Here is a 20,816-nt window from a genome sequence, read left to right on the forward strand (position 1 = left end):
CAAAATCATTTCTACAGCTGGCTGAGAAAGAAGCACGAACAATGAATGTCTAAATTGAGTTTGGTTCTGTCTCTCATTCTGCGTCACAGGCCATCAGACCGAATCTGTCTTTTGTTCCACCTTTATTGCTGTTCATTAAGCATCCAGAGCTCTAATAGAGCAGGAGCAATCAGCCATGTCTTTGTCATTCAGCTCAAAATACCCCAGACAAGCCTGCTGCCCTACTAGCGACCACAGATAACGCACAAAGCTACGAATTCAGCAGCCAACATGTATTTATCATGTTTCAAGGTCAAGGTCACATCTTAACCCTATGAATTCATATCATATATTATCTGCAAATTTCAAAGGCCTCCAAATTTTCAACATTGTTCAAAACTTTGCTGAAATACCTGCTGCATACAATCTACTACATACCTGTGTCTTCTGATTAATAATATCTGATTCAGCAAGTAAAAGGCTTTTTAGTTTAATTCTAAAAACGCCCAGTTAAGGTTATGGTAAATGTCTTTTTACTGATATATACATCAGCAACACAATGGCATTTTTGTTTGTTATATTAGCCTGATGTATGAAATATGATACTCAACAAAAAAAAAAATCCACCTATTTTTTTTTAAGGTTTAATAAATTCCAGGTCAGTAGGTGGCGCTGTCTTACCCTGCTCCAGTGCTCTGTAGTCAATGCGGTAGCGTGTGATGGCTCCGCGGCTCAGCTGTGGGGACAGAGGCAGCCACATGGCTCTGATGTCAGTGGGTGATGTGCTCAGCAGGGACAGCTGTGGAGAAGCACTGGGAACTGCAGAGATCACAAAGCAAACAAAGATTTACAAAACATACAAAAATGATGTACTACACACTATATGCATTTACACTATTCACTACATACTATGTCGTCTAGTGTATCAATTTGATAAGTTATTAGATCAGGTCCTTTCTTTTTCGGGAACATGCTTCACAACTCCTTGTTCAAGCTCTTGTATTTTTTTGTATTCTATCTTTTAATTTTTCTTTTCTTTTTATTTATTATACAATTAACATTAACATCAATTAAAGCCTCTAACATTAGCTTGTTCTATTTTTTTTTCTATTCTATCAGTTTTCTTTTTATTTATTATATAATTAATTTAAAAAATATTGCTACGTGTACTGTTAACTAAAGTTAACTGAGACTTGTTATAGCGATTGCATACCATTGCTCTTTTATTGATTGCTTCCATTGGAAGTCGATTTGGATAAAAGTGTCTGCTAAATGACTAAATGTAAATTTTATCACCCAGCATTGAAGTTAAAAAGCCCCTCCCATTGCGTTACTTAAGGAAAGCTGCAACACTTGAGTGTCCAAAATGCCATGCTTTGTTTTTTCAGTTTAAAAAAAAAATTTGTTCGGGTATTTGAAATGCACACTACTCACACTATTAATTCTTCAAAATGGCACAGGATTGTGTAAAGGTATGCACATTAGGATGCACCTAGTGTCTATTGCACAGAGAGGTCATTTATTTTCCTCTAGCCACCAGAGGGCAACCATATGGGTGAAAATTATTATTATATATCAGCCTCATTTTGCTACACAAAATTATGCTATTATCTGTAAATGTGCTAGGCCTCCTATACATCAGGTGCTACAAGTAAATAACCAGAAGAATAAAAAAGTACAGCAAACAGTAAAACTATTTTCACTACAAACCAGTGCATTTACGATAAAATAATATGATTAGAAGTACGAGTCTGCAACATCAAGCAGCATTACAGGCAGTTTTTTGTACAGCTAAAATAATTACGGCTGGCACTGAAAATATTGCACATTCAATTAAAAACTGGCAGCACCAGCTCTTATGTTCTCTTATGTTCAAAAAAAAAATTTGTGGATGGCACCAAATTAAATAGCAATCTGTTAGTTTCAGAAATGCTGTGAGTTTGCCATTTTGCCATTGCATCTCTGAATATTTTACTCAATCTTTCAAATTACTAGCATTGCAATCAAAATTGCACTAAAAACAATGGTCAAGTCTAGCACATTGCATGTGGGGTGTTACATAATAGTTATTAGTAGGCTGTTCATGTATTCCATGCATAAACTATGTACATAGCATACAGTAAATATAATAGACACAGCACAAATAGTATGATAGCATGCTATTCTGACCATAGCCTGTGAGCACACATTATATGTACTTGAGGTGTAACCATCAGAAAGGCAGGAAACCAAGTGTGCTATTGTGCCAATTAGTCAATCCACATTGCTTTGCATTTAAAAAAATAAATAAATTATGCATTTAGCAGATGCTTTTATCCAAAGCGACTTACATTGCATTCAGACTAACAATTTTTCCTAACATGTGTTCCCTGGGATTCGCACCCCAACCTTGCAATGCTCTACCGCTTGAGCTACAGGAACATTTAAAGGAATAATTCACCCAAAAATACCCTCTTGTCGTTCCAAACCTGTATGCGTTTCTATCTTATGTTGAACATAAAATAAGGTATTCTGAAGAATGCTTGCAATCAGACGGTTGATGGTCCCCATTGACTTCCATAGTATTTCTTCCCTATGGAAGTCATTGGAGACCAGCAACTGTGTGATACTGCACTTCGAAAAATCTCTTTTGTTTTCAACACAAGAAAGAAATTGTACAGATTTGGAAAGACACGAGGGTGAGTAAAAGATGACCAGGTTTTCATTTTTGGGTGAACTATTTCTTTAAAACCTGACCCCTCCCCATTAGTCAGTGCTCACCGTCCTCTAGCGTCTCCACTGTAACGGGCTGTGATGGGCGGCTGGCACCCATGGGCGAGTAGGCCACTACATAGAAGGTGTAGGCTGAGTGAGGAAGCAGCTCCTTTACGTGCATCTCTGTTGTGTCGTTATTCACTGCAAACTGATACTCCATGTTGTCTGAGCCTGTCAACACACAAATAATGCATTTTCCATATGACATTTGATCTTAGCCAAAATATTTTTTCTGACAGTCCTTGTGTGTATGTGTTTCTAAACGAAGGGAAGCGTGACCCCATCAATAAGAGCCGGAGCTTACATAAGGCTTGTGGTTCTGTACAGCCGCGATCTATGAAGTGGATTGGCTTCGGTAAAGTAATGAGACAGGATTTTTCTCTGTGGACTGATCCACTTAAGCTGGCTACACTCAGTGTAATGAGAAACACTGCAGGTCAGACAGGGACTCCAGGAACTTACACTAACAAAACAGGAAAGTGCTCAGAGAACGTTTTTTAACAGTTAATTCATGTTGTTTAAAATTAAACCGGTGTTATTATAGTATTATTTCACTCATCACATTTCCAGTTTTCAGTTTATTTTTAGTAATTTTATGTGCTTTTGTAATTTATTTGTAGTATAGTTTAAGTCATTTTAGTTCTTCAACTTAGTATAATTATTGATTATATGGCAAGGTGTAGTCGAACTGTTAGTTCACCCATAAATTACGTTTTTGTCATTAATTACTCACTCTTGTGTCTTTCCAAACCTTTGAGGCCTCTACAATTAAAGATATTTTTGATGAAATCCGAGAGCTATCTAACCCTGCATTGATATTGATGTAACTGAAATGTTCCTAGACCCAGAAACATAGTAAGGACATCGTTAAAATAGTCCATGTGGCATCAGTGGTTCAACTGTAACCTAATGAAGCCATGAGAATAATTTTTGTGTGCAGTCAAAAAAAATAAATAAATCTTCTTCTCTTGTTTTCACCATCATCCGCCATTAACAAGCGTAGCACAAAGCTTTGTAAAATTACAGTTTCAGAAAGCTCACAGATTTCATTAATATCTTAATTTGTGTTCTGAAGATGAACAGGTTTGGAATGACATGATGTTGAGTAATTAATGACCAAATAGAGTTTTTAGGGGTGAACTAACCCTTTAAATATCAATTATGTATTTTGCATTAGTATTTTATAAATATTAATTGATATATTAAAACATTATAAATTATCTCACCATTAGGCAACAGAATGGTATTTCTTTACTCCCCATTCTGAAATGTAAATAAATACAGTACATAAAAACACACTTTCTCTCACCTGTTGTACGTTGGTAGTGTACTGAAAAGCCAATGATCTGGTCACTGTTATGCTCAGGTGGGTCCCAGGTGAGCAGGGCAGAAGTGCTAGAGTGGGGTATGGCCAACACATGACGAGGAGGGCTAGGCAGACCCTCCCTCACGATGACAGACAGTTTGGCAGTGGCACAAGCGGTGCCCAGGCTGTTGGCAGCAATACACTGGTAGTATCCCGCATCGTCCAGCCGCAGCTGGTTAATGAGCAGAACTCCAGGGCTCTGAGTCTTAACCCGGGCATTAGACTGGACCGGTTCTCCATTCTTCAGCCAGCGCAGAGCAGGTGGAGGGTCACCCGAACTATTACACACAAACCGAGCCGTATTACCCCGGGACAGGGACACCGGCTCTGGGGGCTGGAGAATGACTGGTGGAGCTGGGCAAAATGAATTGGAAAAAAAGACAGTGGGAAAAGTGAGGATCATATATTGAGGATCATATAGAAACATTGCTACAACTTATTAAGGCATACCATGAGCTACAACTTAATAATGTGGTTTAATGTTAATATAAATGCACTATTTTAAAATTTACACTCACTCCAGGCCATTCAAAATGTACATGAGTTGGTTTCTTCATCAGAACAGATTTGAGGAAATTTACCATTACATTACTTGCTGACCAATAGATCCTCTGCAGTGAATGGGTGCCGTCAGAATGAGAATTCGAACATCTGATAAATACATCAAAATAATCTACAACTAATCCACACTCCGTCCACTCCTCCATTTCTGTTATTGTTTTTATCAGATGTTTGAACTCCTATTCTGACTTCAGAAATCATCCAAATCTGTTCAGATAAACAAATTCACCTACATCTTGGATGGTCTGAGGGCGAGTACATTTTCAGCAAATTAAAATTTTTGAGTAAATCATTAATTTAACTTATGTTAAATTTGACTTAAAATGTGTATATAGAAATTAACACTAAGATTAATTTATTGTTTTTAGCAAGTTCATATTAACTATTGTATTAGCTACAGGTGATACAGAATAAATATTACAGAAATGAGTAAATCAACCAATGGGTAAAAACCATAACATTTCACCCATAAAATGAGCCATATTGTAGGCTCAAACATGTCAGGAAGCTATAAACTTATTTTCACAAAAAAAAAAATTCAGCTACTATTTTTTTTCCTGCAAAACAGATGGGCATCGATTAGATGAAGCCTCCTCTAGTGCATAAAAAAGCTTCTTGCTGTAAACGTTGGAGCATATGTTTAGGCGGAATAATTATATCGTACTTCCATGCAGAACATTTCTTGTCTGTTTTATATTTTTGACTGAGATTGCTTCTAAAATAAGTTTTCCTTATGAAATTTCTAAGCTAAGCACCTAGCAAGATCCAAAGATCAGTCAGTGTATGCATTTAGTGTATGCATGGCCACAAAGTTCCTCTACGGTCTGACCACAACACACAGTTTGAGTTGTTGTTCAAACAACCTCATTAGATAGTGTTTAGCAAAGTTCAGATCCTTGTGATTCTTCTAGTGACCTTTTCTTTTTAATCCTCATTGTGCATGGAAAATATGCATGTATGCATATCATCTTCCTAGCTAAATTTTGCATCTGCTTTGGACAAACAAAAATACAGGAAGTACTACCAAAACTAATAAACAATAGTACCACACAGTTCTTGAACAAATATTCAAAACCTAAATGCCATTAACACTACTAGCCAATGATTTTTTTTTTGTGCCTGATAAATAAGGTCTACAGCTTCCCATATGTTTGACTCACTGATTCTGAATTAGTAAGACTCATTATATATTTTGTTGCATATACAATCCCTCAGTAATGTATCCATCTATTTCTCAAGAATATGCAGGATCCATTAAAGGTAAACACACTATTACCCAGAACTCGGAGTTCAGCCGGAGATGAGACGAAATCTCTGGTCTTGGGTTTGTTGGCACGACACACATACACTCCAGCATGGTGACTGCGGGTGTCAGGAATCACTAGGTTGGTTGCCAAGACAACCACATCTGTAGCTATAGGCTTCCCATCTATTCATCCCAAAGGAGTGGTTGTGCAAAAAGGAAAAAAAAAAGGAAAAAAAAGGAAATCATTTAATCAAGACTGAGCAAGCTGGGACATTTCAAATTTGAATTATACAGCTGTATGAAAAATAGCTATTTTAGTATTTAATCTCGTCACTAGGTAGATCCAAATCTCATGTTTTAATAATAAAAACAAATAAATAAATAAAAATTTATAAAAATGTTACGTTTTTAAAAAGAACAGTTTAAAAGAATAACATTTAATTATGTCATCAATTACGCACCCTCATGTTGTGCCAAATGCAAAAAAAAACAAACAAAAAAAATAAAACATTAAATAGGGCCAAAGCTTTAATGTTTGCATATTATTTTAAGTTGTCCTTGTTACAGTGTAATTATAAATTTAAGAACTAATTAATGTTAATTAACTTCATGTGCTTACTATATGGTTAGGGTTAGGATTAGGGTGCGGTTTAGGATTACTTGCATATAATTATGCATAATTTATTGTTAATTTAATAATAGGTACATATAACCTGTAACAAGGACACCTTAAAATAAAGTGTTATCGCTTTAATATTCCAATAAAGGATGAAAACATCAGCAGTGTCCATACATCATTTCTCATTCTGTAACCCATGCCAGAAAGGAAGGAAGTCTTTTGTGTCTGAAGCAACATGAGGGTCAAAAAAGATAGATTTAAAATTTTGAATAAACTACAATGGAGTGCAATGCACATCATGAACCAGCAGAGGTCAGTACAGCAATGGAGACACTGACTGTCTGTGGATGCCATATTAGCGCTCAAACAAAGAAAAAAAGACACCTCGTGAATTTTTACAACATATTCTTAATTTTTTATGAAACCTAATGAGAATAATGCTCTTATTTATACAGTCTTGGCATTGCTGTTGGAGAAAGAGGACGAAATGAGGTCCGTAATGAACCTGAATGGAGGCAGTAACAGTGGGGGTGAAGGGTGGGTGCGTTGAAGGGGTGTCTGCTGCAGCAAAGCCACGTGTCTATAAACCAAACGTATAAGCTCACCTATAAATCAGTTTGTGTGCTTCATTTAAATTTTCCTGTGCAAGCACTCAAAAGTTGACAGTGAACACAGCACTAATTACATTCCGGTCATTCAGCTGACACTTTTATCCAATACAACAATGCACTTATTTTAAGCACAACTTCTTATAAGAAGTTGGTCCACATAATGGTCCACATAAGTCCAACTATTTTTGGTTTGGGGTTCTTAAATCTTAATTTGACATATTCAATCCTGACTGGACGAAACCGATAAGGTGGGGTGACATGTTCTTGTTTATGGGCCAAGTTCAGGCGCAATGTACACGCCAGGTACACAAGCAGATTCCTTAAAACCTTCAACTTGTCAGTTAGCCTAGATCTGTCAACAGCAGCACTTTCAGTCTGTTACAGTAGACCAGGCTACAGATGTGTGTTTAATATATTAGTGTCTGCATCTTACCCTGTCTGCTCCAAGACACGAAAGGTTTGGGTTCACCCTGAGCCATGCACTCCATCACAGCCGGACGACCCATGACCACCGTTGAGTTCCGCGGTGGAGCCACAATCATAACCTCACTCTCCTGAGACAGACCTACAGAGACAGATTATTAATGTGTGTTTGTGTATAGAAAAAGAGAGTGTCCACCTTCAGGCACAGGGGGTTGCTTGAGTGAAAGCAGCATTAGGTGAAGGAACTGACCTGACAGAGGACACCGTTTCCTCTTTTGCTCACAGGAAGTGAGAAAGACAGCGATAGAGCGAGATAGGATTGAGACGAGGAGGAAAGAGGAATGAAACAGAGTGTAATGACGAGATTGAGACAATGAATGACAGGAGAACTTTGAGGCCAAAGAGGATAGGTGTCATTTATCTGGGATGCAGCTGGCAAAATAAAATAAAATATGTATATTTATAGTAATATATTAAATATATATACATTTGATTATTTAAAATGAATAATTATTCAGCAAAGGTGCATTGAGTTGATCAAAAGTGACAGTAAAGATAAAGGCCTGTTTCTGGGGCCTCATAAGAGCCCATGTGAATTCAGTAGACACACCCACAGATCATAATGAAGTCAAACATAAGCATGCAGCTATGGATACAGTATCGCGGTCATAAATTAATCATTCTGATTACATACTTTACCGCAGCAAATCACATATGCAGGAGAGCACAGGGATTTAAAATGGGTCAGATTTCTGAGGCTACAGGGTGCACCGTGTAAAAGCAATGTGGGTGTGTCTGTATTCAAGCAGGTACACCAGTGGACATGCGCTATTGGTTAAAACAACCCTGATACTGAGAACAGCAGACCACGAAGACCCACTTGAACAACAGCAAAAGTTTGCTTATAAGGCTTTTTCAAAATTGAGTGTGTAAAAAAATAAAAATTCAGTATCAGGCAGAATGATGATGAGCCAGATTCCAGCTTCACATTGCAGTGAGACAAGATACCTTTTTTCGCACACACTCATAAAGACTGGTACTGTGTACTTGAGCTGTCTGGTCTCAGGCGCAAAAGATGGATGGCATTCACAGAGCAAAACTATGATTTCCTCAAGGTGAAGACTGCTCTCTTTTAATCTGTCTTTCTCTCAATTCAGCATGATTTTATCGGCATGACTGAAAATATTACATATTAACAAAGCGGAGGATGTATGTAAAAATAGAACAACACAAACTGTAAGTTTGACAACACATAACATAAGAATGACTTACATGAATGACTTAAGTGATTATGTAACAATATAGGCCATTTTCATTACATAAGATGTCTACGTATAAACACGCAGACACACAGGGTCACCATGGTGAAGAAAAGCATACAGAAAACATACAGGGATAATACTCATTTAGTCACAGACTTGCAGACAGTGATGTGAAAACACATCTAGCAGCCAATGTTGCTCTACGTCCTTCTCCTGTCATGAGTGAAAAGCTGCTTGAAGTTCTTCAGTTCATTGTTAATTTAATAGTAAAAGAAAAACAGTAAGATGACAGACAGATCAACCAATAAATAGCGATTGTGTTCAGTGAATCTTTCAACTTCTTTTTTCTCATTCTACTTTTCGTTCTCTCATTCCATCACTATCTGTAAAGGTGCAGAAATTCCAGACACAAACATTGCTCAATCTTCATCAATGCATGAAGCACAGCTCACACACAGAAGTTCCTTTCAACATCTTTCACCACTTTAGCAATTTCATTTTCCTCCATAAAGAGAGAGAAGAAGCTTCATGAAGCAACTGGTACAAATAAAAGGGTTGAAAGAGCAAATGGGATTAAAAGAGAGGAAGGAGAAAGATGAATGTGGAACAATTAGAGAGATGGCTTAAAAGATGAATGTGTAAGACGGAAAACACACACACACAGAAAATCATTCAGGTCTCTGGCTGAGAACACAGAAACATAATGGAAATGAGCAAAGGTCAGCATGGACATTTAAGTCATTCAGAGGTGTGTGTGTGTGTGTGTGTGTGTGTGAAGGGGGTTAAAGACTGAGACTGACTTCATAGCATTACCGATCCGTCTCCCTCGTCTTCCCACACTCCCTTTTATTTCATTTAGTTCTTTATCTCTCTAGCTTTCTCTGTCTTTGTTCCTCATCTCATTCCTCTCTTCCATCCCTCCTTTTGCCCCCTCCATTTCATCAGCCGAGCAGCCTTAAGGACAGCAGGAAATCAATTCTGCCTGCAACACGGACCACCTCTGCAGAGGGCACTTATACACACACACATACTGTACACACACACAACACTGAAAGTGCCACTGCAGATATTCAAACTTTACTTCAAACAAAAAAGACTGGAGGAGAACCATAAAACGGTATTTTGTCACTATTTAAGGAGTCGTTTCATAAGGAATCACATTGGCAATATTCTTCTGATATAAAATTGCTCAGAGTATTATGAAAATATACTGTGACTTTCATTAAAAAATCAGAAATTTGCACCAACAACCACTCATTTTTACACAATCAGGACAATTCCGTGTTTAGAAATCTGATCATTCATCACAGTGAAGCAATCTGCTTGTTAACCCGCCATGTATTGAATTCTGTTTCCAGCCTCCACTGTACTCTGTATCTCAACAGCAACATATATGGTAAGCTTTTAAAAACTCCCGATGTACACTACTGTGTCCAGGCTTAAACTACCAATATTTTAATGATTCAGAAAAGATGAATCACTGTCTGGCAAGCAGAGATTTCGTTATGGAGATAAAGGTTTGAATCATGAGATTTCAGTAGCATTTCAGCACATTGTGAGTGTATATTACCAACTTATGTTTCGACTGTGATGTGTGACGTCAGCCGAGTGGATAGGTGGGGGAAGTAGAATAGACATCATCATTGGTAAACACTAAAAGCACCAATGAAACAAGAAAAATCCCACTGCCACTTTGCAAGTCCTTCTTAAAAGGCCTTACTTTAAACAAAGTTTTTGAGCTGATTTCAATCTGATATTTAAGGGACAGTTCACCAAAAATGAAAATTCTGAGTTCAACGACTCACCCTAATGTCGTTAACAAACCCGTAAGATCTTCATTCTTCTTTGGAACACAAATAAAGATATTTCTGATGAATTACAAGATCCTTCTGACCCCATGCGTCGTTTACATGCAGATGTCAGACATATACGTTGTGATACTCTCACCACAATGTCAGGTAGATGTGATGGGGAGGAAGTTGTTAATTTTTTTTTTTTTTTTGCGCACAGAAAGTATTCTCATTGCGTCGTAAAATTATGGTTGAACCACTGATGTCACATGGACTGTTTTACTGATGTCCTTGCTATGTTTCTGGACCTGGGAACATTACAGTTTTATTGCTGTCTATGGAGGGTCAGAGAGCTCTCGGATTTCATTAAAAATATCTTAAGTGTTCCAAAGTTGAACAAAGGTCTAATGGGTTTGGAACGACGTGAAGGTGAGTAATTAATGACAAAATTGTCTTTTTTGGGTGAACTGCTCCTTTAACGGATATTAACAGGCAGTTAAAAACTACACTGGTAAACCAGCAAAGTTTATTTCACATACAAAAAGGCTACATCATTTTGAAAAAAATGGTACAGTCTATTGTGTTAAATATGTTAAGAATTTTCTGAATTGCAATTGAACATTGCTCTATGTTGTGTTTAAGGTCTGAAGGAAATGTCCGTTAACTTAACTGAAAAAAGTCAATACACATTTTTTCATAATGTACTATCTTGAACATAATTGAACTATCTGAAAAAGAATTCTGGTGTAGCCTATGAAATGAAATTTCCCAGAATGCACTCACTGACTTCTGAATGCCCTTCTAAGCCATTACTGTGTGTTAGTCATAGAGATGAGGTGAATGGAGCTTATATACGAGTATATGTGAGGTATGGATTGTGAATGATGGGGTAACTGGGAACAGGTCTTCGTGTTATACCTGGGCTAACTGTGAGCGAAGCCTCTTGGCTGAAGCGCTTGCGGGCAGAGTTGAAGGCCATGCAACGGTACAAGCCTTCATCTTCTTTAGTGACCCCTAAAATCTGCAGCACCCCATTAGGAAGAGATATGTACCTGCGTGACAGAAAAAGAAATCCGCATTAGCATTTCTAAATCACACAAAAACATCAATACGCACGTGTATATTTGCTGTTCTTCTAAACTGAAGCTACTTTCAAGCCTTAGTAGGCTAGCAGTCTGCTATACATTCCGGCATGAAGCGCTATACAGCTTAGAGCAACATATAAAAAGACACTATACACAAACACAAACTATACAGCAGAAATAACATAGCGGGGGAGTGAGAAATGCCAGAGAAAAGAAGCAGAGACGACAGTCTAGTCTACAGATATAGGAGAACAAACCAATATGGCAGCTTGTATCTTCAATAGTCAATTCTTCTCTTTCACTTGCTCTTTCTCTCTATGTTTGTGGTGGAGAGGTCAGGTCGCACTAATATTCATTCCATCTCTCTCCCTAGAGACCGCTTTCAAATCCCTTTTTCAATTCAGGACAGATAAAATACACCATTAATCTTGTAGACTCATCCCCAAGAGCAAGACTCTGGCAGAAAGACCACAAAGACCAAGGTTGGGTGAATTCTTCCACCTGTGAGTGCGAGCGGTTTAAATCGGGTGCGTGTGACTCGCTATTGTAAAATTCATTGGTGCTGAGAGAGTTCAGCTGAGGACACATCCAAACCAGAGCTACACCTCCAGCAGCACGGCATGGCCTCAGCTGCGCTCGGGATGTAAATGAGAGAGTGACTGCAGCAGCCGCCAGAACACGACAGCGTGTATTAATGCACGGCTAATGTGCAAGCGTGTTCTCATTAATATGGAGAGGGGCTGTGAATACAAAAGACACTTTTTACGGACACAAAAGGAAGCATCCAAAGCAGACAGGGAATAATCTCGGAGGCACGTTTTCCAACAATCTGTCTCGCTTTTTAAGTTGGGTCTCATTTGTAATTCCAAACTGCTTGAGACAAAAGCACTGTAAGAGGTCGGAGACTTCATGTGAAGATGCAATGGCAAATTTCTCAAGACTACTAGAACCTCTACTACAGTACCTGTTGTGCATACAACCTTAATAAACAAGCTCCTATCTAAAATATGAGCAGATAAACAGATGGTAAACAGATTGGTAAGGGTAAACACATCTGGCTAGCTGTCTGTGAAATAGTGTCGAAGACAGTCATTCAAAGTCTCAAATGGAATGTAAAAGATTATGTTATTCAAACTTTAAATACACTACCAGCCAAAAATTTGGGGTTAGCAAGATTTTAAAAGTTGGTGAAAGAAGTCTCTAAAGCCCATCATGGCTGCATTTATTTGATCAGGTTAAAAAGTAATGGTGTAAAATATTATTACAATTGAAAATATTTTTTCTATTTGAATATATTTTATAATGTAATTGATTTCTGTGACTGTAAAGCTGAGCTTTCAGCAACCATTACTCCAGTCTTCAGTGTCGCAGGGATATTCACAGATCATTCTAATATTCAGATTTGGTGCTCAAGAAAAAAATTCTTCTTTTTAACAATATTGAAAACAGCAGTTCTCATTAATATTTTTGTAGAAACCATGATAGTTTTTTTAGGATTCACTGATGAACAGAAGGTAAAAAAATTCCACTCACTCCAACCTTTGGAATAGTAGTGTATTGTAATTTTTTAGCTTTTATTAACCAGTATTTTGAATGACGCGACTTCACAAACAAGCTCCACGCAAACTTTTCGTTTTCCATTTTAGTTTAGAATTCGCTCTCTGCAGAACAAAAATGGTGTTTTCCAATCCGTAGGTGTTTATAAACCACTTTACCTGACTGGATAAAATCATGAAGGTCCACTCCCCAGTGAGTTAGAGCAAATCGGGTAAAGCAGTTGAAAAGTGTCTACAAATTGATTAGGCAACGCCTCCAGCCAACTGCAGAGGTCTATACCTGTATTTGGTTGAAGCAACAGTGTTTGTGAAGGAGCTTGTTTCAAGTTTGGCTTGGGTCATGTCTCAATGCAGTTTCCCCTCTACCTTTGCTTTCCAGTCCATTATCCATTGTCTCATCCAATAAAAACAAAAAGGCAATACAAAAAAAATGTAACTCAAAACTCAATTTGATGACATTTGATGTACATCATTGCACAGTTGCTGCCATATGCAGAGAAACATTTCTCAGTGGATCCCTCAACAGAAATTGACAGTGGATGATGAAATTTCTAAATGATGCAATCAGGAGACATTTTCATCCTTATTTGACATTTCAAAATGTCTTTCCTTTTCGCTTTACACATTTTCCTAAGCATTAAAGGGTTAGTTCACCCAAAAATGAAAATTGTGGGCTGAAATTTTTGGGGTTAGTTAAGCCCAAAATGAAAATAAGCTTTAGTTTTACTCACCCTTGAAGCATTCTAGGTGTATTTGACTTTCTTCTTTCAGGTGAATCCAGTCTGAGTTATTTTAACAATTTTCCTGGCTATTCCAAGCTCTATCATTGCAGTCAGCGGGTGTCACGGTACATATGGATATTTTTCTTACAAAAACGCATGGATTCGCTACAGGAGACCATTATTCACCCCCTGAGGGATGTGAGGTGCATTTTTTATGAATGTGCATGCTTTATTTGATGACTTGTTGACTGTTCAACACCTGCTGACTGCAACGATAGAGTGTGGAATAGCCAGGACAATTTTTTATATAACTCCAACTGGATTTGTCTAAAAGTAGAAAGTCATATACATCTAGGATGCTTCAAGGGTCAGTAAAACTAAAGCTGAAATAACCCTTTAACTCCTGAAAATATCAAGCCTTCCCTTAAAAGCCTGTACCATACCTGTGCTACTATTTTTTTTTTTTTTTAAACAAAGATACCTTTGATAAATACAATATACAAGGAGAAACAGACATAATTCATGAGTAATATAATAATATTATGTGGCTGGGCATGTGGCATGTGACAAAAGACAGAGTAGAATTAACAAAGAGACTGAGAATAAAAATAAATACTGCACATAGAGAAATCTGACCAGCTTTCTAAATCATGACAAGTTTTGATTCTGAATTTTACAAGCAGATAACAATCAGTAGCCAATCAGTTTAGAGGTTTTTTTTTGTTTTGTTTTTTTACCATTTCAAAGCATAGGATTCCTGTGACATGGAATAAGAACATTTCGTTTAAACAATTTTTCTAACAATGCTAACACATTTCTAACAAATCCATAATGCATGTAAACATGTTATCAAAAGTGTGATCAAAGATGTAACACCATAACAAGGTTTTGTGCCAACTGGAACTGTAGAGTATACTGTCAATACTTCACAAGATTACTGTGCTGCATAGCTAGCTAAAAAAACAAAAAAACAAAGACTTTCATATTTCTTACAGATTTTGTAGCTGACCTTTTCAGATTGGATGAGCGAGTTACATAAATTTGGCAGCTTTTGCTTTAGTAAGCCCTCTATTTATCACATGACATGACACAATTTAAACCAATGACTTGGATTTCATTTGTTGCAACAGGTCCCTGCCGTTCCCTCCCTCCCTGTGACACTTTGACCTCGGATGGGCCTCTTGTACACAAGAGTCATTGATTGGCTCCTGTCTTGTGCAGTCTCTCCTGCTCTATATTGACACATTGCAAAAGCTACTGTAACATACACACACTTGGAAAATGGTAAACAACTGTGCTTGTCCTGTGAGAACTGGCAATACTGTAACATGAATTCACTGTTTCTGACTAGCTTGTTTTAAACTACTTGTAATTTGATTTCAAACACACTAAATAATCAAACGAATTGAAAATCTATAGGCATATCAAATTTTTATTCAATAGTTCATTTTATTAACAATTAAGCCGAGTTGGATAAAATGATAGTCAAATGTTAGGGTTAGGGTTAGGGTTATTAAATTAAGCATATAAATAAACTTGAAAAAATATCTAGATGAAATGCATACACTGATATTCAATCATACACTTTTTTTTCAATCATATTTTATTCATAGTGATATTTTGATGTTAGTCTAAAAGATGCTGTAACAAATAAAAAAACATTAGCTGTGGAAACAGTACCAATGTAATTTTTTTTTTACAAAAATGTAATGTGTGTAAAATGTACCATTGGTTATAATTTACTACGTCAACAGCAGAGGTTGTCAACCGAAGCAACATTCTGTTCCCTTCAGGAGACACACACTACAGAACTGCACTCACAGACACTATGTACAGTATAATGAGTTTCCACCACAAGGCACACCACAAGTATTCTCTAGATAAGACACATAATTGGAGGAGCTGACGGGCAGCTTCTAACTTGACCGCAGGCCATTATCTGTTAGGACAGATAGAGTTTGAATGATTCAGACAAGTTGTGGTAATTCTAATATTAGTGATACCTTTCAGTTACAGTACTTCAAAACTACCTGGAAATTCTGTAAGTGTTTATTGAGTAATAATTAATTTTAAGATAGGGCTGCATGCTTGGCATTTTTATAATGTAATATTGATTATTTATTTAGATTAAAAATATTATTTAAAAATGGAATTTACATTGAAATTAGGCCTTGCGATTTCTCAGAATTTACTGATTAGGCCTAATTCAAATGTAATGTTTTGCCACGATTGAATTTTTTAGAAATCAAGGAATCGTGATTTTGAATAGAAATACTACCAAAAGTTAGAAGTGGACTAGGGAAACAAACAATGCAAGAAGATGGGAGTTTAACTTCTTTTAACTTGAGCTCCGCATTTTTAGAATGCCATTTTAGGCATGAGACGCTGCAAGACACGAGCGCAATGCATCAATCTTTACATTGCAAAAAACTGGGATAAACAGCACAATCTAATTGATAATAAAAAACTGTAACTATTACTCTATGTCTGATATTTCATGTTTGCATCATGGTGACAGGCTGAAAGCTGCTGTTCAGTGTTTTTACAAAACATTTTCAGCTATACTCGTACTCATTTCAAATTGCCAATAAATGCGCCACGGACACATCTGTGATCATCGCAATGTTCAACTTCTGCAAAACACGTTGCAAATAAAATAAATTAAAATTGATTTATTTTTCAATTAATAATTTCATTCAGCAAGGATATATTAAACTGATAAAATATATGTTTTTACTTGGTTAACAATAAATAATTACATATTTCATATAAATGCTGTTGTTTTGAACTTTCTACATCAAAGTGCCCTGAAAAATGTATCTTGGTTTTCACAAAAATATGTAATAGAACAACTGTTTTCAGCAGTTTTGTTTTATGATCATAATAAATGTTTAAAAAGCACCAAATCAGCATAATTAAAAGATTTCTGAAAAATCGTGTGACTCAGAAGGCTTGAGTATTGGCTGCTGAAAATTCAGCTTTGCAATTACAGGAAAAACATCCACTTTACAATATGTTAAAATAGATATCGGTTATTTTAAAGTGTAATAATATTGACAAAATTTCTCCGTGTTAATATTTTATAAAAAAAAAAAACACAACATAGGACACTTTTAAAAACATTTTTAAAAAATCTAACGGACCCCAAAACTTAAAACAATAATGTATGTATGATTGATAATATCTATATTTTTCAAATAATTGGACTATAGCTTCACACTTGCTCTGAGTAAACAAAGTATGTCAAGGGAATCATACATTCCAAACCTGTGCCAAGATAACGTACCTGGATGGTTCTAGAGGTTCTGTGGGTGAAGTCAGGGGCGCCTGGTCCTTCTCCCAAGTGATACTTGGGGTAGGCAAGCCATCTACATAGCACTCAAACCGGGCAGTGCCACCTACTGGCACAACCTGTGGTTCAGGATCCTGAAGAAAACGGGACAAGCCTGAGAAAGACAGAGAAAGCAAGAGAGTGTGGAAGAAAGAAAACAAGAAGAAAGCAACAAGAAATCCAAGAAAAGTGAATCAGTGAATGCATCGCAATAACTTTTCACAGAATAAGCAGAAGCAATGTCTCCACATGGTTGGAGTAGAGGAAGGTGAGTGGGGCCCCTGACCTCTGCTCCGGTGCCTCTGAGCTTTGAAAATACTCTCACTTTGATCTGCTACATCTGCTAGACTCACACTTCTCATAACCTCACAGAACACCCAACACACGTTCTTCATTATTCATACAAATACCAAATATAGAACCAGAAATTTAGTTAACAGGAAGGTTCAGTTTGCATGTTTTAGACATGCTTTAATAGGTTTTTAACATGTTTTTTATGTTTAAATTAATATAAGTTGGCATTATAAACAAATGTGAATTAAAAATAAACAATAGTACATTTATAAATTAACCTATTATTTATTACTATCTCTCTCTCTCTCTATATATATATATATTTATATATATATAAATAAAAATAATATATATATATATATATATATATATATTACTGATACTAAATGTCATCTACTCATATTTATCATGAATATTAATACAGCTTTGGCTTTAAATGAGAGGCAATTACAACTAAACCATAAAAATATTTTGATTAATTCAATCATATTAAGAATATAAATATATATAAAGGACAAGATTTTTTTTTTTTTTTTTTGAGACTTCTGACTACTGAAGCTTCTCTGTAGTTGATTTATGGTCACCCAGAGGAGCAGGCATCAACAGACAGACAGTTCATATCTAAAAGTTCCTAAACAAGCTCACACACATGAAGCACATCGGCGTACATAACAGCTCCGCTCGGCTGAGACCTGTTAAACATTAACACTAGATATTTTTGACTTGTACACAGCATGAGGTCTTAAAGCAAACATGCTCTACAGAAAAAAAAAAAAAAAAAAAAAAAAAACATGGGAGATTTACTGGAGCACACACCAGCAGCATGGTTATGTGTAGGTGTGAGAATCTGAAATTACAAAGCTATTCGGGAAAATTGAGAAATATTCAGCCACTGAGGGAAAATGCCATTTCAAAAAACAACAAAGTAGAATATGGACTGAAAACTGTTTAAATGAGGGTCCCTTCCCCCGCAACTGTCACCACCGGGTGAGTAATAATGAATAAGATAACTATCATGATGATAACTGTAAGTGTGCGAGTGCTACCGAGAGCCAGCTCACCTCCACATGCTGCAGCACAGAGGATCCCAGTCATGCAGATGACAGATAACCGGGGTAAATTACAAAACCATGTACTCGCATCCCTCCCCTGGTACAGACCTTCACTGCACTGATTTCTCAATGGAGGAAATGTTCTCTGTTTGGACTGTTTCCAATCTCAATACTGTCTCCCTGTCTTGTTCATTCTCAAAATACTGTGTCAAAGATGTCTTTATATATGTATATATCTATAGTATCTCTTACTTATTTGACACTTCAGTGTGTTAAAATCCCCCATTTATGATGATTGTAAAAAATATATATTTGATAGATTTTTTTTTCATACTATGTATAGTTCTAATCTATTAACATATTTACTGACATATCACTACGTTGAATGTAAAAATTGTAATTAAGCTTTATTTGGAGTAATACTTGTGTACAATGCACATTTCTTAATACTAAGTCTAAAATCTGTTTTAATGTCACTATTGATGAAGACTGTATAATCATTGAATAATATCAGTCTTTAAATGCAAGATATTTAATGTGTACCTGAAATATATATTTGCAGTAGTTCCACTTTAGGACAATCAAATATACTCAAGTATATCTTCAGTTGGACCTCAGCGCTTCTTCCAAGTACATAAATATGTAAATGTACTTGGTAAACAAATACAGTATATTTATTTTTACTAGGGTACTGACGTTATTTACAGTATGCAATATATTATTTGTATGATGTCAAATTCAATTTCTAATTTTCATTTCAACATGACATTTTCCCACCAACATGTGAAGTGACTGTTTCCCACCACAAAAAAAAATCACCTTATATAATAAAATAAAACATGAACTACTTTTGTTGCCCTTTACAATGAATAAAGACAACAACATTTCTAATTTCCGTGTAATACCAATATGACAGCCTAAAGCAGAGATGGCAGGTATCATTACTATCTACATAAAAGTAATAAAGTAACATTGAATGAACAGAAATAATGAAGGAAGACAGAGTCATGGCCAATGAAATACATAATGACTAAAGGAAATGGTCTTTATCGCCTAGTGTGCTGCATTAAACACAACGAGAAAGAGAAAATGAAAGAAGGAGGTAAAGAGATGAAGTCCAATCTCTTTGTCCTTCCTCAGACTCTTCAAAAAGCACAATCGAGTCCTTGTGCTAACCAGGTGAGAGCAGCACTCAGATCCAGTCAAGCAAAGACAGCACTGGAATTTGGCTAAGAGAGGGCTATAGAGAAAAAAATAACCCTAACCCTTAATACAATATGATATATGTCTCAACACCACTTTTTAGTGTATAATATAATATTTTATCAGATGTTTACCAGATATGTGAACATGGTAATTAGAATGCGATGCTTTCCAGATGATGCAGAATTAACCACAAAACACGAAACCAAAAACTTGAACACTGGCTGTGTTTGAAAAGAATCTGATCTTCCTTTGATCTCTCTTAGACCCATAGCTGCCGTGTGTTGGACATAAATCAGAGTAGAAAGTGTTTCTACTCACTTGCGAGATGCAGGGTGAGCGCCCGGCTGGTCAGGGCTCCTGTCGAGCTGGTACTTAGGCAGCTGTATCCACCCTCCAACCCCGCTGGAGCCTGGCCATCCGTGGAAGAGGGCGAGATGAGCAGAGATCCGTTCGGCAAAGGCCGGATAGTCTGGCTTCCTGAGAGAACCACCCCATCCCGCAGCCAGGTCACGTTGAGGGGGGGCTCACTGGCCCCCAGATGGCATTCCAGCAGCAGAGGGTGATCAGGCTCCAGAACCACATGGACAGGACCAGCACCGCAGCTCAGCTCCACGGATACGGGCTTCTCTAATTAGTGTGTGAGAGGGGGAGAGAGAGAAAGAAAGAAAGAGTTGATGTTACAATCTCTGATGAACAACAAACAGCATGAAAAACGAAACCGAATAAAAAATGATCAGCAAAACCGGTTTATAACAGTCAAAATTCACATTTTTATAGGATTCAAAGAGCAATTTTGCTCATTCAAAATGATTTGATTCAATATAAATTCTATTTAAGTAACAAGGATTTAATTACATTAAGAATTCCATAAACTGTTCCCCTAATGTATCTCAGGTAAGAAAAAGAAAAAGGAAAACAAACTACTTCAGAAAGTAATCTGAAAGGAAATGCATTATCTG

General features: G+C 36.7%; 1 protein-coding gene across 3 annotated transcripts in view; it reads right to left on the reverse strand.

Annotated features, from left to right (window-relative positions):
• LOC127962313 (immunoglobulin superfamily DCC subclass member 4) overlaps positions 1-20,816 on the reverse strand; it is a 65,998-nt gene that overhangs the window by 16,004 nt on the left and 29,178 nt on the right. For 2 of the 3 annotated variants that reach the window (XM_052561851.1, XM_052561852.1), the window contains 8 exons: positions 20,176-20,484; positions 17,261-17,420; positions 11,530-11,663; positions 7,570-7,701; positions 5,937-6,089; positions 4,043-4,453; positions 2,740-2,904; positions 661-798 (listed from right to left, as the gene is read on the reverse strand). In XM_052561851.1, the coding sequence (XP_052417811.1) occupies positions 661-798; positions 2,740-2,904; positions 4,043-4,453; positions 5,937-6,089; positions 7,570-7,701; positions 11,530-11,663; positions 17,261-17,420; positions 20,176-20,484 (1,602 nt within the window). Of the gene's footprint in view, positions 1-660; positions 799-2,739; positions 2,905-4,042; positions 4,454-5,936; positions 6,090-7,569; positions 7,702-11,529; positions 11,664-17,260; positions 17,421-18,660; positions 18,715-20,175; positions 20,485-20,816 lie in introns of those variants that run through there. The other variant, XM_052561853.1, reaches the window with a different exon arrangement.

This window comes from Carassius gibelio, chromosome B7 (genome assembly GCF_023724105.1).
Source record: "Carassius gibelio isolate Cgi1373 ecotype wild population from Czech Republic chromosome B7, carGib1.2-hapl.c, whole genome shotgun sequence".
Lineage (NCBI taxonomy): Eukaryota > Metazoa > Chordata > Actinopteri > Cypriniformes > Cyprinidae > Carassius > Carassius gibelio.